Source organism: Hippopotamus amphibius, chromosome 7, assembly GCF_030028045.1.
Source record: "Hippopotamus amphibius kiboko isolate mHipAmp2 chromosome 7, mHipAmp2.hap2, whole genome shotgun sequence".
In the NCBI taxonomy this organism is placed as follows: Eukaryota; Metazoa; Chordata; class Mammalia; order Artiodactyla; family Hippopotamidae; genus Hippopotamus; species Hippopotamus amphibius.
Genome location: NC_080192.1, coordinates 22,303,802 through 22,331,386, shown reverse-complemented (window position 1 = coordinate 22,331,386; position 27,585 = coordinate 22,303,802). Strand labels below are relative to the sequence as shown.

At 39.0% G+C, this 27,585-nt stretch overlaps 1 protein-coding gene across 15 annotated transcripts in view; it reads right to left on the bottom strand.

Moving 5' to 3' along the window:
* ANKS1B (ankyrin repeat and sterile alpha motif domain containing 1B) overlaps positions 1–27,585 on the bottom strand; it is a 1,070,894-nt gene that overhangs the window by 288,943 nt on the left and 754,366 nt on the right. For all 15 annotated transcript variants that reach the window (XM_057741211.1, XM_057741212.1, XM_057741213.1 and 12 more), the window contains one exon: positions 10,183–10,335. In XM_057741211.1, coding sequence (XP_057597194.1) covers positions 10,183–10,335 — 153 coding nt within the window. The remainder of the gene's footprint in view (positions 1–10,182; positions 10,336–27,585) is intronic.

The window sequence follows — 27,585 nt, the reverse complement described above, 5'->3', positions numbered from 1 at the left end:
ATGAGGTTATGATGAAAACTGACTCTATATTTATGGACTCCAAATTCAGAGACACCCTCAGGTTCTAAGGAGGCACACAGGTTTTCTTGCTGTCATGCCTAATACATTCATGGCTAGAAATAGCTGTAGAGCAGAATCAGCTGACTCAGCTCCTACTTCCCTCAGAGTCAGCTCTTCCTTCTTAAGTGTGTCAGCTTCCGGTCCCTGCCTACTGCTTCTGATCATGTCATTCTCCGAATTAAAATCCCTTTAATGGCTCCCACTGATTAATAGCAGTGGTTTCCAACCCCGGCTGCACATTAAAATCACCTGGGATGGGGCTTCCCTGGTGGTGCAGTGGTTGGGAGTCCACCTGCCAGTGCAGGGAACACGGGTTCAAGCCCTGGTCTGGGAAGATCCCACATGCTGCAGAGCAGCTAAGCCCGTGTGTCACAACAGCTGAGCCTGTGCTCTAGAGCCCTCGAGCCACTACTATTGAGCCCATGTGCCATAACTACCAAAGTCTGTGCGCTGAGAGCCCATGCACCACAACAAGAGAAGCCACCATAATGAGAAGCCCACGCACCTCAACGAAGAGTAGCCCCCACTGGCCGCACCTAGAGATAGCCCATGCACAGCAATGAAGACCCAATGCAACCAATAAAAAATAAATAAATAAATTTATATGTATATAAAAAATCACCTGGGGAGTTTTAAAAACAACTCCCGATACCCAAATGCCATCACCAAAGATTGTGACTCGGTTGTTTAGGTATGGGGCCCTAGCCTACAGGGATTAAAGTAAGTAGTTTGGACTTGGGCCTCTGGATTAACAGGGACTGGATTTATCCCCCCCTTTCTCAGTGCCCCTGCTGCCACCCCTGCTGAAAATGAGGACAAATTATATCAAACACTAGTTTTTTCAGACACTGGAATGAAGCAATGAAGGAAATTGATCTCTGAGAGATAAGAAACAGAGTGAACCATAAAATTGTCCTAGTTTACCATCTTGAGAGAATTCTCAAGGCCATTAGGCAGGAAAGAAGAAGCCAGGGAGCCCAGAAGCCTCTTTGAATTGAGAAGATGGAGGTGAGAGTTTAAAGTGGCTAGACTTTTCTGTACAGGGTACTAGAGAGGACAGAGTGCTGATCAGCACATGCATATGAGGAAACTATCTGAGGCCATATTAAAAAAAAAAAAAACAGTACCAGAAAAGATTATTGGGAGTAGTACTTAGAGCTCAAACAGGGTTGATAGTAGTTTGCACTATTCAGACTGGGAAACCTGGAAATTCACTGGGCATTGTTAGAATACTCACAAGCATCTTGCCTCAGTAGTATGAAAGTATAAGCCATAGACTAAATGGTGCTCTGGTTTTGCCTAACAAATCTTAAAAGCAAGGCCTGAAAGGATCAAAGTATACCCAAGGAGCTTCTCTGTGTCTGAGAACAGAGCTCAAGAATATTTATAGGAATACAAAAATATCCAGCACCTTGCAAGGTAAAATTCGTAATGTCTGACATGTAATAAAAGTTACCAGGCATGTCAAGAACATTGAGGAGAAAAATCAATCAATTGAAACTGACCCCAAACTGACACAGATGTTAGAATTAGAAGAGAAGGGCATTAAAATAGTTATTACAGCCACATTCTTTATGTTCACAGGTTAGAGAAAAGATTGATAATGTTAAATAGAGACCTGGAAAATAAAGACTGAAGTCTAACTTCTGGAGATGAAAACTATACTCTCTGAGATTAAAAGTACACTGGATGTTAATAATGGCAGATTAGATATCACAAGAAGAAAAGATAAGTGAACTTGAAGACACAACAATAGAGATTATCCAAATGAATCACAGAGAGAAAAAATATTGAAACAAATAAGCAGAGTATTGGTGAGTTGTGGTTCAACTTTAAATGGCCCAATATACATGTGATTAAAGTTTCCAAAGGAGAGTAGAGAGAAGGCCAGGCAGAAAACAATATTTTATACTGCCCAATGTTCATAGCAGCATTGTTTATAATTGCCAAGATATGGAAACCACATAAATGTCCATCAACAGATGAATAGAGAAGGAAGATGGAATACTTCTCAGCCATAAAAAAGAAGGAAAATTTTACCATTTTCAACAACATGGATGGTCTTGGAAGGCATTATGCTAAGTGAAAAAAAGAAGGAAAATTTTACCATTTTCAACAACATGGATGGACTTGGAGGGCATTATGCTAAGTGAAATAAGTCAGACAGAGAAAGACAAATACTGCATGATGTGGAATGTAAAAAATAAAACAAACTAGTGAATATAACAAAAAGGAAACTGTCTCACAGATATTGAGAACAAACTAGTGGTTACCAATGGGGAGAGGAGAAAGAGGGGGCAGGATAGAGGTACGGGATAAGAGGTACAAAATATTATGTATAAAATAAATAAGCTAAAAGGATATATTGTACAGCACAGAGAATATAGCCAATATTTTACAATAACTATAAATAGAGTATCACCTTTAAAATTGTGAACCACTATGTTGTACACCTGTAACATATAATATTGTACATCAACTATATCCCAATTTTTTAAAAAAGAAATAAAAGCCATGGAAAAGAAAACAAAAAGAAATAATGACCATGATGCAGCCACAGTGAAAAACAATTTAGAGGTTCCTCAAAAATTTAAAAACAGCATTACCATATGATCTAGCAATCCTACTTTTAGATATATATCCAAAAGAATTGAAAATAGGATCTCGAGGAGCTATTTGTACACCAATGTTCACTGCAGCATTATCCATAATGGTCAAGGAGTGGGAACCCAAATGTCTATCAACATATGAATGGCTAAAGAAAATGATATATACATTCAGCCTTTAAAAAGAAGAAAATCCTGTTATATGCTATAACAAGCATAAACTTTGAGGACATTATGCTAAGAGAAATAAGCCAGTTACAAAAGGACAAATACTGCATGATTCCACTTATATGAGGTAACTAAAGTAGTCAAACTCTTAGAAACAGAAAGTAGAATGGTGGTTGCCACGGGTTAGAGGAAGGGGGATAGGAGAGTTCAGTGGATATAGAGTTTCAGTTTTGCAAGATGAAAAAGTTCTAGAGATCTGTTGTACAACAATATGCGTATACTCATATGCATATTGAGTGCAGCACTACTGTACTGTACACTTAGAAATGGTTACCATGGCAAATTTTATGTGTTTTTGACCACAATAAAAAAAAGCGATTGTGGTAATAGTTGCGTAACTCTGTAAATATGCTAAAAAAGGATTAACTGTACACTATAAATGAGTGAATAGTATCATATGTGAATCATATCAAAATAAAGCTGTAAAAACAAGCTGAGGATATTTCACAACAATGATAGAGAATGAACAGTTCTACAACTACATGCAGTGTAATGTAAATGAAAGAAACTCCATGTAAGAACATACAAAAACAAGCAAACTGAGCTCTGCTCTTAGACGTAAGGATTGTAGCTGCTTTGGGAGTCATGGAAATACTAGTGATGAGAAGGGGCCATGAGGGGCCTTCTGGGTGCTGGTAACTATCCGTTGTATTGGGTGCTAGTTACATGTATGTGCTCTTTCTGTGAAAAATCATTTAGCTGCACACTTATATACGGATTTTTGTGTGTATGTTTTCCCTCTATAAAAAAGTTTTGAAGAGTGGAAGGGAAAAAAGAAATATAAGAATTTCACAGGACACAAACAAAAAAAGAAATAACGACAAGAAATTTTCCAAAATTGATGAGAACTATAGACCTCATATCTAAGAAGCTCAAAAAACTTTACACACAAGAAATATGAAGAAAACCACAACAAGGTATATCATAATCAATTTGTTTAAAAACCAGTGATATTGAGGGAGGGTGTGGGGGAGTCAAGGGAGGGAGGGAATACGGGGATATGTGTATAAAAACAGATGATTGAATTTGGTGTACCTCCCCCCAAATAATAAATAAATAAATAAAATTAAAAAAAAAAAAAAAAACAGTGATAAGGAGAAAACCATTAAGTGCAGCCAGAGGAAAAAACGACACATTATATACAGAGAAACAACAACAACAAAACCAAAAAGGAAAGGATAACAGCAGATTTCTTATCATAAATAATGCATAAGACAGGATGGTGGATCAACATCTCTAAAGTACTGTTAACTCTAGAATTCTATATTCAGCGAAAATATCTTTCAAAAATAAAGGCAAAATAAAGTCTTTTTACCAGTAGCCTCCACTACAAAAAATGTGAAAGGAAGACCTTCAGGTAGAAGGAAAATGACAGCAGATGGAGATAGGGTTATATAGAAGGGAATGAAGAGCAGGGATAGCTCCACGGGTGTGTGACCTGTGTAGCTGTAGAAGGATCTGTGCTTCAAAGGAATCTGTGCTTGGTTATTCTTCTGCCATTGTCTTAAATTTTTAAATAATTTTTGAACAAGAGACCCCATATTTTCATTTTGTATGGGAGCCTCCAATTATGAAGGCTTAATAAGGGTCCTGATGAAGAATACTTGTAGCCCAAGAGAGTGGCAGAAAAGGCTGGAATGCTGAGCTTGGCTTAGATCTGGCTAGTATGTTCAGGCATGGAATGTGGAAGGGTGGAGGTGGCCTTCTTCAGAGGAAATTTGAAATGCTTCTATTTTAATCAGGAGAAGAGTGAATGAAATCTGGGTGGGGAAAAAAACAATGATGTCCACTAAGATAACTTTTTTAAGGTAGAAATTTCTAGATACTCAGAACATGATTTTCCTTTTTGCACAGAGATGAGTCATTAATGGCTATAATCGGAGGGTTTCAGTTATTTATGAAGTTAATTTGTTGCTGAGTATCTAGACTGTCTCTTCAGGGCCACATGCCTTGTTTACTTTCTGTGTGTGTGTGTGTGTGTGCGCGTGTGTGTTTACTAATTCCGGTATCAACAGTTCGCACTATAAGAATGCAAATTCACTTTAAATGCAAAAGAAAAGCTACATTTCTTCCAATGAAGTTTTAGTGTTTAAGTGCATTTTATTCTGATATAACTTTATCTCAGTTTAGGTCAAGGCTCCAAAGTTGAGAGCAGCATGATAGGTGCAGATACACAAAACGTGCTGAAAGACAGTGGAATCGATGATACCAGCCTTAGCCCATCATCAGCCTCCATGCCATATGTGAAAGGGCTAAAAATCACTTGGAAGTGAGTATTTATTTCGAAGAGGATTGTTCATCTCATATGAGGAAGGGAGAAGGGTGCTTTTTCCAAAACTCGGGCCAAGTGAGGGAAGCTTCCAGAGAATCCCTTGAAAAGCTTGCAATTTAGAGGCAGTGAGTAGGGGAGGTAGAGTCCAGAGATTTTACCTGATACATACATGTCAGAAAAAGTTTGAAGCCCAGAGACTGTGTCTAGCTGTCCTGAAGGCTTGTGAAGAGCCAGCTGTACTGTCTATGAGTATAAATTAAATGCTTAAGTCCATAGATAATTTATGAAGTTTGCTCTACACTTGAACACTCATATCTAGTTATTTAGTTAAAGCCTTTGGCTTTGATTAAAGTTGTTAACATTTGAAGTGTTGACTGATGTAGCCTCCCTGGTGTGGAAATATGAATATTTTTCTCATTTATTAATGTCTTATAGTGAAAGCATAACCTTTTACTTAAAATAATTGGTTTGGAAATGGAATTATAATATTCTCCTCCCCATTCCTCCCCTGCAATTTGTGAATTTGGTAATTATTCTTCTTGGTTGAGAGTATAAGTTATTATTTGCATTTATCCAGCATACACACATACAAACACACACTCACAGACACAATGCAAAAAAACTTTTAGGGAGTAAATTTAATTGCAGTTATAGCAATGATAGTATGGCAGAGAATAGTGTAACTATAATTCTGATTATGAAATAAAAACATCAAAGCAAGTAATGAGTCTAAATTTGACGCTGATAGGACTATATTTCTACAGTATTTCAAGCAAAGTCACTTTATTAAAGATTTAACACAAAATTAGAATGTTAACTTTGAAAATTTCTTAGTATATCTCCAAGTGATTAGATTATCACAAAATTTCCCTGGGCAGGGAGAAATGGAAACAACAACATTGCAAAATAAAAAAACAAAAAAGAAATTTGACAGCCCTAAGCAAAAGAGTGATGTAAGTATAGTTTCAGCAGCAATTAGGCAAAAAGCAAATGATCTGCTAATCAATTTACTGTTACAAAAATAAGTCCAAATGATTTCCATGGGACGCATATGGGTATTGCTACCTTAATTATTTTATTTGTTTCTACCCAAAGGTATTTAAAACACAACCAACTGCTGGAGCTGGACTTTTAAAGCTATTCTTGTACTTCCGTGCAGAGATTTAAGAATGCACGGAAGCCTGCATTTTATTTTGTTCTTTCAGTGGGTACTTTTATCATTATCAATATTGTAGGAGACCCTGAGCCTGGACTAGAATTATTTCCTTGGTAAAAAATGAACAGTAAAACTAATGGGAAGAAGTTAATAACATGTTTTACGTTGATATTCATAAATGAATAAATTGGACAGTGTTCCAATTTATTTCATCTACTCAAAATCCCCTTAGTAGGTACACAGTGATAAAAATAAATTAACATTGTTTTTCATAATTGCAATGCTTTTTTGTTGTTTAGGAAATGGATAATTTCAAAGAGATTTCGTAATTATCTATACATACTTCATGCAAAAAACATGCAGCCCTTTTATTTAAAATGTCCCCCAGGCATGGCTGTTGAGATCTTTCAATAGCAGTAGAAACTGTTGTGTAAACTTGGTAACACCATATGCAAGGCCTGAGTAACATTCTGAGTAAAAAAAAAAAAAAAAAAGGAAATCACATACTTATGCACTGCTAACTAGTTTTTAATTCTAACAAGGCTTTGTAGACGACTGTAATTCAGGCTTGAGATTCACCCAGCTAGCATCTGCAGAGGGAAACATTTGCCTGACAATCTCTCTCAACATATTCACACAACACTAAAATATCAAAACAAAAGTGATGTAATATTAATGATGTTATTAATGGTCGTGGCAGACACAGGCAAAACACAGCTATTGATGAAACATCAGCTTCTGAATATGAAGCGTAGATTAGGGAATATGGGAAACAGTTCTTGGCAAAGACTTCATTTTCTAAGTCTAGACACACATGGGCCTATAAAACTGGCAATGCCTTATGTCGTAAAATTTTATGCTTGGTTTCCACTGCTGACAATGCTGCTAATCAGATACAAGATCGCCGCTACTCTCCCCTATCCCTATATTTTGGGTAGCTTTGTGACTAAAACCTTTATTAGGTTATTTGAATAACCTTGTTTTTCAAAGCCATAATATGCTCCACAAAGAAAAAGATCCTTGGGGACTTTTTGAAAGATTACAATTTCAAATGTATTTAGACTTTTCAAGTCACAACTTTGTGCAGTTTTTATTTCCTCATGAAAATACTTTGAATAAATTTATACTCACTGAGAATGTATTATAAGTTGTCTAATATCAAGCATAATACCATGTGAAATTGGAGGCTTAATCAATATGATTTAATGATGCTGAGGTTATTTCTAATCACATTAGCAGTCAGCCTTCTCATCCTCTGTCCTCCTCAGCAGACCTCTGTATCAAAGATAGCTTCCACCTGCAAGTCTCTCCTCACTCTACACAGAATAACTGTTATTGGAGCCACAGGGTTTCCTTAAAACTAGTCACTCATTACAAAGGTTCAGGATGGGACCTTCCCTAAAAATCTGTGCTCTAAATCAAAGTGACCGTACATTCCTTTTGGGCTATAAAAAAATAAATCATGAGTACTTAATACAGAATTACTGGGATTAATTATGGGATTACAGAATCCCATATATTATATATGAGATTATTTTACATATGGATACCTTCCCTCACTAGTTGGGATAAATAAAAGCCTTGAATTTGAGACCAGCTGAAAGCATTTTAAGCCAGAAGGTACACATTGTGCCTGTCTCTCATTTTAAAACCCTACAACCCTAAACCATGAAATGAACTACTCTTATAGCAGCTCTTAAGGGCATAAATTTTTTTTTCTCTGATATCCAAGTATAAAGGTACAGATAATTTTTGTCCTTAATAAGTATACTTATGGAGTTAAATGACTTGCAAAGTCTCCTCATCAAGAGTGTGAACTTGCCCATAAAGTCATCACAAACTTTAAATTCTATCAGTTTAAGGAAAATATACTGAGTTGATGTTAGATCCAGATGTTGTACTCCAGGCCCAAGAACTTTGGCCTCAAGGTTTAAAACACAATGACTATGTCTTCCAATTCTGATACAATGCTTGTGACAGGCACTTCTCTCCAGATTGGAGTCAGATTGTGTTACAGCAAAAGTACCTACAGGGAGAATGCTTCGAGAATCAGTATGGGTGGATAAGGCTATCATTCTGTGCCAGCTCAAGGCGGGTAAGCCTTGTGGGTGGTGGTTTAATGCCCTGAGCCCTGGCATTAAACATGAGGCCCTTACGGCATCACTGCCCTGCAGTCACTGCAGTCATCCACAAAGCCTCACCACAGTGACTGAATGGGGATCTCTAGGCTGATGGCACACATAGCACTGGGGAAAGTGTGGGTCCAAGCCCACACCTTAAATGTTAGCCCAAGTACTTGAATTTTGAGAGACACATAGTCTTGCTTTAATGATCTTTGCTTCAATGAAAATATTTTATAATATAGTCCTATTGGAACCTGTTCTTTTCAATGAGGGATTACTGCTAATGCTATTTAGGTGAGTGACTCATGTGCTATCTATCCTAAGGATTTGTTCTCCAGTGGGGAGCGATATTATTCAGAAGATGTTACATAGAGATATTTATCACTGACTAGGAAGCAACTTAATTGGAAGCATGTTTGTCTGATCTATAGAGGATCCCCCTTTAATAGATGGCTAAGAGTAGCCATGAGTGTTGAGTTCTCAGTGGAGAACTGAAATCTCCTTGACGAAACTAAAAAGCAATACAGTTTCAGTTGCTTCTACTGCCACACAGACTAACAACAAAATTAATCAGAGGCTTTTAGTCAGATAGTGAGTTCCTTCTGAAATAACAAAAGCTTTTGTGAAAGGATAAGAACAGAAAGCTGGGTAGCAAATTAGAAGCATGAGCCAAGAATTTGTCCATTTAAAGTGATTTTTAGATTAGAGAACAGTTTTTATAGATGTTCCAGAGAATATAATATTTTCAAGACAGGCTTTTAAAAGCAAAGAATAATTAGCTGCTACTAATTAACCATCATTTAAAATAATTAATGACATTCAGTACATAGAGACTGGACTTTTGGAGAGAAAATGCCATAAATACTAGAACAGAGTGCTTTTGAACCAGCAGAACCAGCTTTGTCTTTCAGTTTATGAATGCTTTTTTTTCAGCTATTAGAATATAAAACTTAAATCTAAGAAATGATCTAAAAGATTAAATGACTTCTCACTTTTGAAATGTTCATGTTGCCAAATAAAATATGAAGGCATGATAATTATGCTATCTTTTCATCTCATTCATTCCTTTATGCCATTAGAAATAAAAGAGCAGTAAAAATAAAATGAGAAAATTATCAGTATCAAAATCAGTTAAACAGATTTGCTTGATCTCTTTGGGCTTGAATACATGACAACATATGTTGGCCAGTTTTTATAGAAAATCTATGCCAAGTGTATGAATAAAACAAACAATTTAAGATTAGATATAATCTTAGCCCTGGAAAATAAAATGTTGATATTACAGGAGCTTATATAATAAGAAAAAAGCAGTCTCTTCAAGTATGGGGTTTATATATGCAGTTAAGGAATAGAGACAAGGAAACATAACAGAGAAAGCTAAAAGTGATGACTTTAATGTTTAAAAATGAATAAGAACAAAAAATAGAGTGGAAGTCTTTGTCATCATGTCCATATTCTAAAGTGACAAAATTTCCTAAAACGGAAAGCCTAAAACTGCTGGGAAGTTTTTCTGAAATAATGTTAAACACCCTGAGAGTCCTCTTAATCCCCACACCAAAACTTCAAAAGACAATGATTGTGGAGCTTGACTAGAATCAAGAGAGACATACATTCAAAACAGAAGGTATATCTGTAAATCCTTGTTAGATGTCCAATCACAAAGAAAAATAATTACGCACCTATGACAGGAATTATCAAGGGTTGAATGGCTAAGGTGTCTTTAAGAGACCAACTTACATTAATAAGTTCAACCTCCCAGATTTTTTTCAACAGGTCCATCGATGTGTAGCCATTAATTAGAAAGGCTTTGGTGTAGTCACCTAGCTCAATGGAATCCAGCCACTCAGCAACAGACGTGGGATGGTAGCCATCATGGCCAATGGGTCTCATCTGTAATTAGAAAATCACGTTAGGATTAATTTAAGCTGTTTACTTTGTGTTCCAACAACAGAATGCATCTTGGAAATGTATCTGATAGGAAGCAACAGAGCTTTCTGGATAAGAAAATAAGTAAACCCAAAATACTTTATGCACAATTCTAAATCATTAATAATTTCACGCTGAATTAGTTTTCAAAAATGCACCCAGATATTTCCAATTTAGCTGCTAAATCAGCTCCATATTTGAGAGAACTAAATATGTCAAACTTCTGTTGTAGAATTATTGGCATTCTGTTGGATGGAATTTAAAATGATGTCAGTTGAGCAGTTTTAAATTCAGTGCTGAAGGCACAGGGAACTGCACTCCCAAAATGTAGATGATAATTCTCATATGCACAACATCAAAGCATGTGAAAATACTGCATGACTTAAACATCCAAAGGAATTCATGCTTATGCAAGACATGTACTGTAGGTAGTGCAAACATGCTGGAGAAACATACTGCTGTGGTAAGCCAGTGAAGAAGAGGCTTTTGGGTGTTTAAAGACCATGTGTTCTGCATAGACTCTACAGTATGTTAGACATGAATAGAGAACTCGCTGGCAGACAGATTCCTATTTTTTGTCAGCTATATAGAGATTTATTTTTTTACTTTAGGAGAACAAAGAAGTGTGACAGCAACATAATGTTTCTGAGTTTAAATTGGAGTGTGAAAGTAATTTAAGCAAGAGAAACTTCTGGCTTTAAAATTTCGAATGGATTATTCTAGTCTTTTGGCTTTTATTTGAAATTTTAGTTGAATTTGCAGTTCTTGGTTTCTGAAGTAACTCACTCCTAAGACTTGTGCTGCTTTGCATGCCATACCATAACATCTATACTTCTGTTATCAAGGGTAGCTGGCACCTCATCAACTTGATGTGATCCTTCAGTGAAATTCATGATGGGAACAGCAAAACTGGGCAACACACAACATAGATTTTCCTCTTCCTTCAGATTCAAGGAGATAAATATTAATGGAAATCTATATGATTCTGATTTGTGAGCAGAGAAAAGATTAGTTAGGCATCAGGGATTCAGATTTTAATCTCAAACATGTTAGGCTTTCTGTCACCATGCAGTGTTCTCATGTGTGAGATTCCCCTTACTCCTTTTTTTTTTTTGGAGGAGGGTGCAAAGTGTTTATTAGGAATCAATATCTGTGAAAGGAGGGATGAGGAAGCAGGGCTGGACAGAACAGGGGCCAAACTGTGATGGGGCTTGATGGCGCCTCTGGGAACACTTTGGGGAGCCCTGGCACAGTTTAGGCTATTAGAGTGTCCCGGGCAGGGCAGATATGAACAGGACTTTGTGCTCCGCCTCTCTGACCCTGGATGTTGCTGCCCTGGGAGGAGCATGCTCTGGTGAGGGCTCTCTGCCATGGAGGCAGACCCTGGAGATGCTGACAGCTGGAGGCTCTCTGCTGACCACTCTCCCTGATGCTGGGCAAGTGTCCTTCCTTGAAGGGAGATACAGGTGGTACATGGTCATGTCTTCCAGCATACCCGGGATCTCGATTCACCAAAGGCTAACATGTTACTATATTTGGTTTTTGCCTTTCACTCCTTCACGTGCACACAACACCTAGTTTTTAAATTTAGATGAACCACTCGAAAGACACTTCTCCTGAACCATTTGTGGACATCATGAAACTTCATCCCTTGATACTTCAACAGCATCTCCCAAGAACAAGGGCATTCTCCTACGCAGAGTATCATCACCCTCAAGAAATCTAACACTGATAAAATTATGTTACCTAATATGTAATCCATATTAACACTTCCCAAATGTCCCCCAAAATGTCATCTGTAGCTGTTTCTTTTTTTCCTAGCCATGAAAAATCAAAGTTTAAGGCAATTATATTTTAAAGTATTTCTTCTGCCTTTTCTCTCTCTCTTTTCTTCTGGGATTATATTTACTCCATTTTTAAGTTCCCATTTCTCCTTTCCTCTTTTCTATTGTTCCACTCCCCAGTCTATTTTCCATTTTGAGGTTTAAATGTCCTCTGTTTTAACATTGCTGTGTAATTCATTATTTGCGTTAGGGTCTTAACTGCATCAGACTTTTGCATTTCATTTTTACACTGACTGATTCATTTTAGCTACTCATTAAGTGTTTGTTCACAGAACACTTAACTCAGTGTTTATTACACAGTAGTTACAAATGTAAATGACAACCCTGGATTTGCAAAATGAAGTTCAGCAGCAGTTGCAAATAACTGGAAGTTATATATGTGTAAAATTGGTGTCTAGGACCCAAAGCAGAGGCTCAAAGCTATTAAATACCTTCATATTCTACAGAGAATTACAAAAATATTGGGGTCTCCAGGACTTATTTAGAGGTGGTTGAACCAACTCTGCTACCTTGAAGAATCACCCCAGCCTCAGGAAACTCCCTGCCTGTCCCAGTTGACACAAGGAAATAACTGTAGAAAGGGAAAGAAGGAAGGAAGAGAGATTGATTTCTAATTGAAGTTAAAAGCCTGGCAGCGAGGTCTTGCTGTTAGCCATCCAAGAAGCTGACCACCCCAGCAGCAGATACTGGGGACAAGCTTAGAGGGTCTTGATGAATCAAGCTGGGGTAGAGTCAAGTATCCCATACCAGAGAACGGTGCAGTAGGGTCCCCATCGGTCACCCCAAGCATTCACACACCATTCCTTTGAGGGAGCACCAGTTACCACGTGCCACACAGAGGTTGTTGATGGTCAGCACTAGCCGAAGAGCAATGATGGGAAACTCGCCAGAGCTCTGCAAAGCGAACCCAAATAAGTATGAAGAAGTATGTCTTCCTCCCAACCTCTCCTTCTCTAGCACTAGGGAATTTAGAATCAGAAAAGAGAGAGGTACCAGTCCCTTGGGGGAAGCCTAAAATGGGGTGGGAGTGGGAGGAGAAAATAAAACTGGAGGTTTAAATGGATAGGAACTGAATTTTCAATATTTTACATAACTGGAAAGCTATTGGATATGTCCGTGATAACATTAAAAATAGTAAAGACAGAATCAGTTGAGCTTGTTTGAAGGAAGGATTGGAAAAAAAAAAAGTCATATCAGTTTCTGCAAACTGCTTAGAAACCTGGGTACTCCCGTGAGGCAAGTTCTCCCAGACCAACCTTAAGGAGGTGAGAGGGAAGGAAATGTTCAGTGGAAAGATGAGAGCCAGGGGCAGGGTAGGAAGCATAAGTGAAGAGAACCTGGGAATGGATTCACTGACATTTAGCCAGCGCTTGTGATGAATGTTGTGTAACAGTACGGAACAGAACAAGTTAGAGTCTCACCCTCAGAGAAATTATAACCCTTATTTAAAAAATATGTGAACAGATGATCAATAAATTATGAAGGCTCTGCGTACCTGAAGAGAAGAAACCATTAGCGCCAAATGAAGTTACAAGAGTTAACTTGACACTTATTTAATGATATGCAGAATGGTTACTGTGCTGCACAATAACTTCCTTCAAAGCAGTTCTTCCATCTGTTCCTTCATTTCCCTTCTTCCTGTCACTACTCTGTTTAGGTTCTTGTTGGTGCTTATAAAAACTAAAGCAATAGTTTTCCACTTGGCCTCCCACCTTTGGTCCAGCTTATACCATGATGCTACATCAGTCTTCCAAAAAGCCAGGCTCTTTAAGTCAACCCTTGCACAAAAACCTATAGTGATAAAAGCCCAAATGTCCTATTTCAGCATCCTTTGACAGCTGAGATCAGGTACAAATATATCTTTTCAACTTAATCTCACACTACTCTGCTATATGTAAACTAATACATATGATTAGACACATGAGTATGTCTAAATAGTATGCTAAATTGCTAGCCATTCCATGAATATGAACTGTGTGTGCAAGACACGTTCATATCTTTGCTAATATCATTTTCCATGCTTGGAATGCTTTTTGCCTTTATTTCTGGAGTGTTTCTCCAGGACTGGCTTCTTGAGTTCTAAGATACAAATTTCCAACCATTTGTAAAATATCTCGCATACATGTCCTATAGTATCACCAACACAAGTCAAAAATGTATCTCCTTCAGCTCACAAACTGGCCCTGCCTCTACATTTCCCAAATAAGTTAATGGGGAAGCATCATACCATTGCCCATGTAGATACTTAGGAGTCATTTAGCTTTCCCCTTTCTGTTTTACCATCATATCCAATTAGGCCAACAAGTCTTATATATTTGATTTCCAAAATGTCTCTCAATTCAGTTCCCTTCTTCCAAAATGGACTTTGAAATCTGACAATAATATCTACTGCAGTATTGTAAGGATCATATGACATAGGGTATGTAAACTGCCTAGTGTAGTGTTTTGAATATATATGTCTTCAATAACTCTCTGTTCCCTGCCCTCCCCAGTACCCTAAATTAGGCCCATGCTTATTCTGAAGTTGTATAATGTTGAGTCCTTTGGCTGCTACTCTTTTCAATTTCCAATCAAAACTCTTCTTTCCCTTCTCACCCATCCCTCCCACCTTCCCTCACTCCTTTTCTTTTCTGCCTTGCTCTAGAAAGAGTTTATGCCTGCTAGCCTCCTTATACTCCCCCTTCCCACAGCTGACAGTTATTTTTCAGAAATATATCCAACAAGGTCCCTCAAGTCAATTGAATTACTGTTCCCAATTTTTTGCTCTCTTCCTAGATTAAAAATATGCCTCTGTGCTCTTTGCTGAGGGATCTGCATTGAACCCTGCTGTGGCTGGAGTTACTTCTCCATGCCATTGATGTTGGCCATGTACTTGCTTGGCCAATGGAACAGGTAGAAGTGTCAGTGTTGTGGTTTATAGATGGGGCCTCTGCACTCCAGGGTCTACTCATCCTTTTGTGTTTCTATGCTCTATCACAAGAAAAACAGGTGCTGAGAAGTTGCATAACTGCTGGTCCTAGGAGAAAGAAAAAGACTTGTAGAGCAAACCTGAATCTAGCCTGAAGCTTGGAGTCTACACTAGCTCGCTGGAGCTCAGGTGAGTCAGTCAAGCTGAAGTTAGCTGAACCACAGCTGACCCATGGACTTATGAGTGAGGAATATATATATATATATATAGTTGCTATAAACCACTGATATTTTGACACATAGGGGAAAACTGACTAAAAGAGTCACTCTTTATTTCAAAACCCTTGGTGTTTGCATTAGTCCGGGTTCTCCAGAGGAATAGAATCAATAGGCTGTGTATATACACAGGCACAAGTCTGAAATCTGGCAAGTGTGATATCTGCAGGGCAGGCTGGAGACTCAGGGAAGAACTAATGTTGCAGCTCAAACCTGAAGGCAGTCTGGAGGCCAAATTCCTTTATCTTCTTTGGAGGACCTCAGTCTTTTTCTCTGATTGGATAAATCCATTCACATAATGAAGGGTAATCTGCTTTACTCAAAGTCTAACTGATTGAAATGTTAATTTCATCTAAAAAATACCTTCACAGTGATATCTAGACTGGTGTTTGACCAAATATCTGGGTACTGTGGCCTAACCAAGTTGACACATAAAATATTCTAGATTCTGTGAATCCACCAGCAAATGCATCTACGTGAGACTGAGAAAGACTAAGGAAGCTGAGTTAACCTCAACATCCACCCAAGTTATGTGACTGTCATCTAGTAAACATCTATGTACTCCATCTCACTAATCCTAAACTAAGTAATTCTTATGTGATTTCTTTTTTTTTAAGTATTTATTATTTTTATTTATTTATTTATTATTATTATTTGGCTGTGTTGGGTCTTCATTGCTGTGTGTTGGCTTTTCCCTAGCTGTGGAGAGCAGGGGCTACTCTTTGTTGTGGTGCGTGGGCTTCTCAGTGCAGTGGCTTCTCTTATTGCGGAGCACAGGCTCTAGGCACATGGGCTTCAGTAGTTGCAGCACGCAGGCTCAGTACTTGTGGTGCATGGCACGTGGGATCTTCCTGGCCTAGGGATCGAACTCATGTCTCCTGCATTGGCAGGCAGATTCTTAACCACTGTGCCACCGGGAAAGTCCCTAAATAATTAATTTTATGGGTTTGATTGTAGGGGCATAATCCACTGTATTTCTAGTATATTTCCACACTTTTGCTCATGCCGTTCCCTCTGCCAGGAATGCAATTTTCTACTTGTTCTCTGTTGAAATTCTATCCATTCTTAAAAGGCCCTGTTCAAATGCTGCCTCTTCTGTGATGCCTTCTCCAATGCTACCCTTACTCCCAAGTCAAAACTAATCATAGCTTCTACTAGGTTTCTGTAGTGATTTGCATAAAATTCTAGTACAGCTCTATTAAAGTCTGATTTATATTATAGTTACTGAGGTGAATATCTGTCTTCTTCTTTAGACTGTCAACCTCTTGGTGAAGAAGCAAGGTCTTAGCCACTTTTGTAGTCTCTCATGTGCCCAGCAGAGCATCTCACACATGGCAGGCATTTGCTAAACATTTATTAAATTAAGTGATTTAATGAACACATGAAGATAAAATGACAAATTAATTTTACTGGCATGGCATCCATTTGTAGGGAAGATTTGTATTTTGTACTATATATTATGAAAATGAGGGCTCTTTTCATGGCCTAATATTAATATTTATAACTATTTAAAACTATTAAATACCAAGGACCAATTCCAGGTAGTATGCTGTATTACAAAACACACTGGGCTTTGTTTCTGTAGCTCGGCAGTCATGCCTACACTATTAACTAGCTGTGTAACTACAGGCAAGTTACTTCACGTCTTTAAGCTTCAGTGTTCTCAGCTATAAAATGAGGGTGTTCGATCAATGATCTCAAAATTCCTTTCTAATTCCTAAATCTTACAGTTCTATAATTTGTCTTAATATCAAATTAGTGTCAGATTTATTTATCCAGTAAAGAGAAAAGCCCAAAGGCAAAAAAAAAAAAAAAAAAATTACAGTACAGTATAGGACATTTAGGCTAAAGTCAGATGACATCCACACGTCTTTCCTGAGTGCACCCACAAGGAGCATGGTGACTGCGTTCTCAAATTAGCAGTGATGAAACTCTTTTCCCAGCAGGCACATATGGCAGGACAAGGCTAGACAAGACGGCTCCAGGGGCTGCCGGGCCTGCCGTACTGCTGAGTGTGAATGGGAGTCAGGCTCAAACTGTAATCTGAGAGGCAGAGTGGTGGGCAGGTAGCAGGCATCGTAACAGAGGTTCACAACAAGGCAATAAGATTCCACTAGTTGAATCCCAAATTCTTGGGAAACCCTAAGTTGGGACAGAAACCAGAAATAGCAGTGAAGAAAGCTTCAGTCTCGGGAAAATGAGGATATATTGGTACATCTTACCAAAGACCTTCCTTGTTGCTCTTGATGTCTTGTTATTCTGCCCAGATGTGCACTGACTTTCCTCCAGGAGCCTCTTAAAGCGAACTTGGCCTCAGAGAGGGCACACTGTTAACTTCACAGGCCACACAGCAGGCAGAGAGCACTGACCCCGGGACAGTGCTCTGCGGTGTCCTGGGGCTTCAAGGGGGCCAGTTATAAGACAGCTGAACAACCCAGCTTCCGAAACTGCCTGGTCTACTTCAGTTGAATAACTCATATTTTAAGTGTTTTAGATAGGTAAGAAGAGGAAGAAAAGCTTTCTCTGCTTTAAAAAGAAATATTTGAAAACCACTGACCTAGAAGATTTTTGTGGGATTACATGATCACTACAGTTTTATTTTCTCTTAATTTGTTAGTTTTATTTGAAATATTCTGGTTTATCATATATGTATGTATGTGTGTGTGCATATATATATATATATAGTCTGTCATTCTTTCTGTCTGAAACCAGCTTTGTCTATTCAGACAAGGATAATATCTTATAAAGTGACAGAGCCACAAGATGAAAAGTATAAAAGAGGAAGGCAATAAAAAATAGTAAAAGGAAATAAAAAGAAGAAAAAATGAAATTACATTATAATATCAATAGCTTTGGGATTAAATTAAAAAAATAGTTCTCAACGCAACAAGTTATAAAGCCAGAATTACAACACTGGCATGGTAACTAGATAGAGAGAATAAAGAACCCAAAAAGTCAATAACAAATTTGGCAGATATTTTATGTCTGAAAGTGTTACAAAGTTGAGACAGAGCCCCATTGTTGTCCATCAAAAACTGTTCTCTCTTCTTCCACAGCAATGGGGCTTCAATTGAGCTTCTGCCTAACTAGATTTGAGATACACTAGCTTTTCTTCTGGTTGCTTCAATGAGAATACATTTGAGCCTATGGATGCCAATGAAAGTGTTGCATGTAACTTCCAGGTCATCTTTTCATCTTTAACCTAAAAGATTCTTTGCTCTAGAGTTGTTTTTTTTTTTTTGGGGGGGGGGGGGCGTGGTTCTTCTCTTGAGCTGAAACATCTGTGTCTGCAGCCCAGCTTTGGCCACATGGGCAAAACAATACTCTAGAGTTTGGGAAATATTTCTCGAACCTTAATGTATATAAGAATCATGTGGAAGATCTTAACCTGCAAATTCTAATTCAATAGGTTGAAGGGAGACTCTGAGATTTTGCATTTCTAACAAGCTTCCTGGTGATGCTGATGTTGTCAGTCTGTGGACCACACTTGAGTAGCAGTACTTTAGAGGATGATAGAGCAACAGATGGAAGGTCCTGGGTCCTTTCACAGTTGCATAGAACAGGGTCAACTTGTAAACCTGGACTGCTCACTGTCAGACTATTACGTGGGAGAAATAAACATTCTATTCTTTAAACCACTAGGAGATCTCTATTTTAGTGGCTTAGCCTTTAATAAAAACAGAATTAAGAATTAAATAAGGTAACTTCATGTAGAACATTTAAAGGAAGCCTGTACTTCCATTTGACAGTACATTGCATTGTCTTTGGTTTTGTAAAGGCATAAGTTTTCATATCAGTTGGCATTAAAAGAAACGTTGTTTCTTTTAACTGCCTTCATTGGCATCTTTCTGTCAATCATGCCACCATCGCTTTGTGACAGCTATGCAAGGGATAAGTGGGGGGGGGGGGGAATGTAGAAAACCTCAAGTTTCTAGCTTTGATCCCTGGGTACAGGGTGGTATTACCAGCTGAGAAAGAAAAGAAATTAGAAGGAAATGACATGAATGACTTTGAGACATTAGAAATTAAAAAGATGTTGGGGAACAGCATGTTAAATTTGGGGGAGAAGTCTGAGAGACATAACAACTTTGGGCAGCAGCACACAGGTGGAAGTCTTGGCTCCTCCACTCATTAGCTGTATGACCTTGAGTAAAGCACTCAACCTTCCTAAGCATCCGTTTTATGAGCAGTAATGTGAGAGATAAAAAGAATATCTACCTCGGAGGGTTGTCATAGGTACTCAGAGAAATAATGCAAGTAGAGTTTAGCCCAGTTCTCGGCACAAAGAAGCACTTGTTCGTCTTAGTTATTTTTAACACAAGTGGGAGCTGAAACCATGCATGGATGGGACAGAAGAGGGTACGTAGTGTGAGAAGAGAAGTGGCCTGAGGACAAATCAACACTTTCAAAGTGAAGGATAAGAATTCTATTCAGGAGACTGAAAAAGGGATAGTCAAGATAACAAGAGAAATGACGGAAATGGAGCTGCAGGGAGGCTGTGGGCAGCAGTGCTGCAGTCTGTGGAGAGGTCTACTGAGAGGAGGAGGGAGAAGGATTCATGGCATCTGGCAGATAGGTCACTGCACCTTACTGAGAAGAGCCCAGAAGCTGGTCTGTGCTGAGTTGAGGTGTGAGTTGCAGATGAGGACATAGAAAGTACAATCTAAGTGATTCTTCTGAGGAGTTTGTATGGGAAGTTTTTAGAAAGCACAAGGAAAAGGCATGGAAAGGAGTAACAAATGAGAACTTGGGGCTGAGGAAGGTCAGAGACATAAAGGAATAAGAGTCCAAGAGTGCAGTGGAGATTGGGGTGGGGTAGAGGGCTTGCCTTTTCTGGAGATTTTGCTTGCCTTTCTTGGAAATTATAGCATGAGAGTCCTAGTTTGAGATAGCTTTGGGGTTCATAATCTCTGTGTTGAAAGAAGCTACCTTAAAAAAAAAAAAGGAAGCTACCTGGCCTGAACTTGGTGAGAGCTGAATCCTTATACGGGAAGTGCTGCTTAAGGTCCTCATGCGGGCAACGGCAGCCTTCCGTGGGGTTTGCTGCTCCCCAGATACACACACAAACCTGACTACCATTTATCATGAACCTACTGGTGCAACAGCCTCGATATGCCAGGCTCAGGTACTTAAGCTTGCCTGTGAAACTGCAATGGACCATGGCTTCTCGTTTCTACCTGGATATACTTTGTACTCCCAGACTCCCTGACAGGAGTTTTCTAATGCAGACAGCAGACATTGTCAGCTGCCTCCCTCTATTCCTGCTCCTTGTTCTAGCCTCTTTTGCTCTGTCCTGCTGCTACCCAAGACTTGGACTAACAGTATCCCTGAAAATAAACCAGGACAAGCACTGCTAGAAGACAGTGTGCTATCAAGTCCAAATGCAGGTTTATCAAGTAGCGCAAGGATCAGATCTCCTACAGGCTTTGAGACCTGGGCTTAGACATCACTGTGCTGTTTCATCAGTGGCTTTTAAAAGACTGATTGAACATGAAAGAGAAAGGCAGATCCACTGACCACGGAGCCCCAGAAAAAGTCTATTCATCACCATTTAAGTGCTATTGCAGTGTAACTTTGCTGGGAGAGATGTCTACGAAATGGATAAGACTATTGATGATAAGAACATCACCTAACAATTGTATGAGACTTTAAAGAGCCCAAAGTGATTTCATACACGTTAGCTCATTTGTGAGGGGTTTCAGGTGATCTTTGGGAAAATGCCCTTTATGGAGTCTGAGACTCTGGGTTCTCCATGTAATGATATTTCTTCTGTGGAATTGAAAGGATTAATACACTGTGACTATTGTTAGGAAGCAGAGTGTGATTAAAGTCTCTGCATTGTATACATGCAACAAGGGAGAGAGACATGTAACATATACAGATCTGTTGCTTGAAGCCCCTTTGTTTGCAATTAGACTCTATTATGGAGACAATTTCTGTAAAAGAATAGGGAGAAACTTAAACCCTCAGAGGTAAGTGAATTGTGTTCAGATGTCACTACGGACTTAGAATTGCAGATAATAGTAACTTCTCTAATTTTCCCCACCACTGACTGAGTCTTGCCAACTTTGCATCCTTGAATATTCAGAAAATTGAAGAATCCCAGCTTTAGGAACAGAGCAGGAGCATGAAGGGGTGTTACCTGGATATCACTTGGCACTGTATTTTGGGGAAATAAAGGGAAAGTGAAGTGCTTTGGACTGGGTACTATCTCTTAATGCCCTGTGATTTCTATTTAATGAATAAAAGAAATAAACTAAGGTCTAGTCTTGAGAGGGCCTGAGGTATCCCTTATTTTGATGTCTTAGACTGTGAAGCAAACTGGAAGTGAAACAATGGACAAAGAGTGCATAGATAAGAAATGTTTTTAAGACACATAGCGATTAACTTCTAATAGCACAGTATAGTTGGTGAACAAAAGAGAAGCATTAGCCAGATTAGTCAACCCTCTAGCCATCAGGGCTAGGGGGCAACCCTTTGATAAAAGGCATTGGACTGACCACCAGTTAAAGGAGTGAAGTTGCCAAAACAAACAAGTTGTGTAAATTGCAGTAGAAAAAAAATGGCAATAACAACAGTAACAACCATAAAACAATCTCTTTATCACTTTGCAAACAGTGTGAGCAGACTGCCAATCAGGCTTCTTCTGTGCACACGTAGAGTAACTGCTCTCTGGAGCATCACCTGAGAACCTGGCAGTTATCTGCCAGGTAAGATCTGTGGGGATGTGGATGAAAGGACCCATAAAGCCACTACACAGTACATGTAAACATGGTCATTGGGGTTGAATGATTTTATTGAATGATTTTTATTGTACTTCTCTCTGATGCTTTTGGTAAAAGGGGTGTTTTTAAAAATTCAATAAAAGAACATGCTTTCACCCTCTTTTTACTTCTAAAATCCTTGTTGAGATTATGTTGACCCTAGAGCCCTCTGTTAAATATCATTTGTTTTGATTTATTTGCTTGTTGTAAAGCTTTTATGAAACAAGGGCTCAGATTAAAGATGAAGAGGATTTATTGCAACTAGAATAAGGTGCTGAGCTATGCTCACTATTATTCGCATTTTCAAGCTCCATCACTGATAAGAACTATATTTAGAAAAGGGCACAGGATCCCCTTTTTTCCCTCTGACAGTACATGTTTTCTGACACCCATGTAGCTACAATGCTTATGTAGTGCACTGGTTATGTAGCACACTGCTTTGCTCTTATGACAGAAACTTTAAATGTTACTATCAATCAGAAAAATTGTTTGCAAGTTATTAGTCTCAACTGAAAAAATAAATATCCCAAACTTGTCTTCAGAAGATAATGAATGTTCTGAATGCCAATTCTATTTATTTGATATTTAAAAGCCATGCCCTCTCTCAGAGCCTCCAGGCTTGTGCATAATAACATCACTCACTGAAGTACTTCAAACAGATAAATGTACCGTAAAACCAAAGTTAGCAGTATACAAATGAATAACTTATGTTCTGCTTGGGTAGGGAAGTATAAAGGATACCATACAAATGGCGGTAAAAATTAGCATAGGAGTTACAAAATGGAGGACCTACAACCCATCCATTTATCCATCTGTCCATGCGTTCATCCATCCATCCACTCATTCATTCATTCGCTCAACCAATACGGAGGGCATGCCTACTATATCCTAGGCAGTGTTCTGGATGCGTCAGTGAATAAAACATATAAAGGTGTCAGTCATTGTGGAGTTTACATTCTAATTTGGGAGAAGCATAATAAATAGGGAAATTATGTCAGAAAGTGATAAGTGTTGTGAAAAGAGAAAGTACAGTAGGAGGACTGGGAGTGCTGGGGGTTGTGGAAAATGTGGTATTCAATAGGGTGGTTAGGGGATATTTTATTAGAAGGCAAGACTTGAGCAAAGATTTAAAGAGGGTAAATTGGCTTTGCTGGCAACTAGGTGGAGAGCATTCCAAGTAGAGGGAACAGATAGAGCAAAGGCCCTCAGGAAGGAGTGAGCCTGGTGTCCATTCAAGTAATAACAAGGAAACCAGTGGGGTTGAAGCAGCTTGTGCAGGCAGAGAGGGGTGGGGAACAGGTCAGAGAGGTGATCCGAAGCTGGATAAGGTAAAGCTTTGAAGGCCTTGTAAGGATTTTGGCTTTCATTCTGTGGGAAACAGGAAGCCAGTGCAAGAATTTGCACAGAACAGTGACACAATCTGGCTTATATTTCAGCGGAATCACTCTGGCTGCTGTGTTGAGGATAGTGGATAGGGAAGCAAGGGTAGGAGCAGAGAGGCCTGTTCAGAGGCTGTGGAAGTAACCCAGGAGAAACAGGGGTAGAGGCTTGGATAGGGTGCTAGAGGAGAGTTGGTGAGAAGTGGTCAGATTCCAGATGATTTCCTGAAACACAAAATAAACTGTTCCTTGTTTTCTAACATGGAATGGGAATCTGTCGGCTTGATGGTTGCATCTGTGTGGCATGGCTCTCAGCTTGAACGGGATTGTGTCCATCTATCAAGCATGGGAATGTATGGATGACTGGAGGGTTGGTCTTGCATGGGTCTGTTTTCAATGAGCAACTCAGGTCCTCAAAAGACTCTTCTGCTCAAAGAAGGCAGCCAAGGTGTACGTATTTGATTAACGGAGTAACAGATATGTGTTTGAGGAGACAGGTGATTCAGCATGGACTTCAAAATGTGGTGCTCTCACTGGGCCCTGGCTCAGCTCCCATGGACCATGCTTTAAGAAGAAGCTTCAATACAACATCTGTATCATGAAACATTTTTGGGACTTGGGAACAAAAGGAATCAGAAGAATTGGTACCAGCGACTTCATCAGCAAGCAGGGACGGTGCCACATTGCAGACATTGGTGCCCTCAGCATCGGGCACCAGCAGCTGGGCCTGGTGCCCACACTGGCAGGCTTCAGTGACATTGGCAGAACATTCAGTTGGCATTGGCTAAAGTGCCCTTGGTGGGAAGACACTGAGCACTGTAGCTAGTAACATAGACATCAGTGCCGTTGCCTCATTGGGCACCTGCAGCTCTGAAGCAGCCTGCGGCAGTCATTAGTAGAGATCTGGTACACTCAGTGGGTATTAACAGCACTGAGAGCACTTTTGGTAGGTTCTGGTGGCATTGTTTCACGCTTTGGTGACAGGAGCCATCAATCATAATAGGCTGGAGCGAGAGACACAGAAAAGGGCAGGTGTCACGTGGTCCGCAAGGGGTCTGGTTAATGGCACACATATGACTTCAGAGACCCAGAATGAACCATTAGGGAAAATTCCAGTAAGGTCTAGAATATGCAGAAAAGTGCAACCCCACTTTGAAGCCCAGCCTGGAATTCTTGAGAACCCCTTTTATATCTATAGTGAGGGAATAGTCTAAGAACTATTCTACCACCATTGGGTGGAATAAACAATTGCTTGGCTCTTAGGAAAATGTTTCCAGTCTCATAGTCGGGGGCAGATTGTTGTTTGTTTGTTTTCTTTGTTTTTGGTCAGCTCGCAATTTTTAATTACCTCAGACATTGCAGTAACTAAGAATTTTCAGCTTGACTTATGTGAATTCCCGGTAGTGAATCAGCTCTTAACAATAGTTGTAGTAGTTATTATTTATTGAATTCAAGAAGAAGTTTTTCTTCTGGTTGTGTCTGGCAGCATGTGGGATCTTAGTTCCCTCACCAGGGCTTGAACCCACACACCCTACAGTGGAAGCACGGAGTCTTAACCACTGGACCAGCAGGGAAGTCCCTCAACAATAATTTTTTTTTTTAATCAAAATTTAGTGTTCTTATTTTACAGGAAAACAATGGAGGATCAGAAAGATTAAATAATTAGATCATGTAACATGTAAGTCAGCTTTAAGCCCCAATACTCTTAATCTACATCCTGTGATCTCTTTTTTTTTAACAAGAATTTTTAAGCACAAAATTTATACATAACATCATTCTAGGTACTGTAAAAATGTGAAAGGGTCTAAGGTTCTTTCCTTCTAGGAATACATAATTTTTTTATGTATATAATTGAAATATATACAAATATAAGAAAATTAACTGCCAAGGTTTTTACAAGTTCCAGAAAAGAAACAAAACTTCAGTGGGTTGGAGAAATTTGGGAGGAGTCTCTTCCACAGATTCTCTTAGGGTCAACACTCAGGGAAATAAGTGAATGCTGTGTGAGGGTATGTACGTGTGTGTGTGTGTGCGTGTGTGTGTATGAAAGTGAGCAAGAGAGAAAAAGAGAGAGAAACAGTGACAGAGACAAAGAGAGAATGGATGAACATGGGCATTCATTTCTCCCTACTGTCTCTAGACCTAGCAGGAACACAGGCAGCCTCCTCTGTCTGGAGTGATTCCCTCAATGACCTATTTGCTAAACATACTTATTAATTCCCTGAGATTAAACTCAAGCATCATGTACCCATCCAGAAAACTCTCCCTGACTTCCATGTACTTAGTTCTTCCCTCCTCTTGCAGCATTTTTTTCACATAGTATTGTAGTTCAGTTCTTGACATTTCTGTCTTTGTCTAAAGTGCAGGTAGAACTCCTTGAGGCAGGAACACAGTCTTATCCATCTTTTCATCCCCATCTCTAAGCATACAGCCAAAATGAACTATCTGATTGAATGGATGGATGAATCAGGGATTCACTGACGATCATCTGGGCACATGGGTGTCTGCAGACATTGTGCATCTGGAGCTGCTCTAGCTCTCTGTCATCTGGCTCCAATCCTACAGGAAATGCTAAGGTCTTTGGGATATAAGGTCAATTGTTACTATGTGTTTACATCAGTAGCACTTAGAAAAGTGTTCTGTTGACAGTGCACACCGTAAAGGTTGATAGATGATGATGTAACTGAGTCCCAGAGGGAAAAACTAGGGAAATCAATCTTCTCTACACTTACTGCAATAATCTCTTGTACATCTGTGGAGAAAATTTCACATTCAACAATTTCTATAATACATTTACCTCGTAGTGTTAGAAAACTGTAAATACAATTCTTTCCCACCAAGCAGTGGCCTCTACATAGGGAAGGAATTGAGGGTTAAAACAGATGATGCATTGAATAAAAAGCTTTTAACCTGCTAGGACTCTGTGATTCATAAATTATAACCTTAAAAATCATTTAAGGTGTATCTATTTAGCACTTATGCCACCATGAATCCACAGAACAAGTAAAGGTAAAATGTATTTTTTCTTGAAGACATGAAAGAAGGAATCTGGCATTTCTTGAGTACTCATTTCCTCTGACAAGGGCAGTAGCTATCTGTTAACTAAAACAAACAAACAAACAAAAACCAAAAACAAACAACCCCCCCTCAAACTAAGCTGAATATCTTTTTACTAAAATAGAAAATGTTAGTTCTGTGGGAGATAGTGAAAACGGCCAGTCATTTTTCTAAAGGTGAAAGGTGGATTCCTAGGTAGAGTGCTCACTGTGGGTCCACAGAAGATCAAGCATAAAGTCAGAACATGAAATATGGAAATCTAAAATTCCATTGGCCACCAACAAAGAAAATAACCACAAGGAAATACGCTGCAATGAAAAACTGCTTCGCTTAGGGGTAGAATAGTAACTCAGTCCTAGCTTAGCCTGCTTCACTAAAGCAGACTCCAGGCATCTGCTTGGGCTAGAAGCATTTGACTCACTCATTATAGCTTGAAGGGCAAAGTGATGGATGAAATTCGTAGCTGGATTGATGGCACTAGCTGTGTTTCAGAGGATGGTTATTACAAATGGGAGAAAAAGTAGCACATCTATCTGAACTGCTAAGCAAATACTTTGGGCTACGTTTTGCTTAGAGTGTCATGAGCTATCCCCAAACACCACACAACATAGAAGTTTTTAAGGTGCATAGAAATGGTTTTTTGATTTATCTGCCTCCTCCTCCAGGAACCTTCTCCTGATTCCCTGAACAGGAGAGACCTTCCCTTCCATTTAATGTCCAAAGTTTGTATTTTTACTTCTATTACAGTTTGTTTATGCTTTGTTTTTATGAAAATCACTTGAATATAGGACTGACTTCCTTTGCTAGATGGTAACCTCCTTGAAGGCAGATACTATGTAATTTCATCTTTTTTTTTTTTCTCCTTGCACTGTGTCTGAGACATAAGTAGATGCTCAATGCATTTGCAGAGACATAAGTTTATCAGAGACTTCTCACTTGAGTGCTATTGAACAAAAGTAAGAAACACAGCCAAATTATATTCAACTA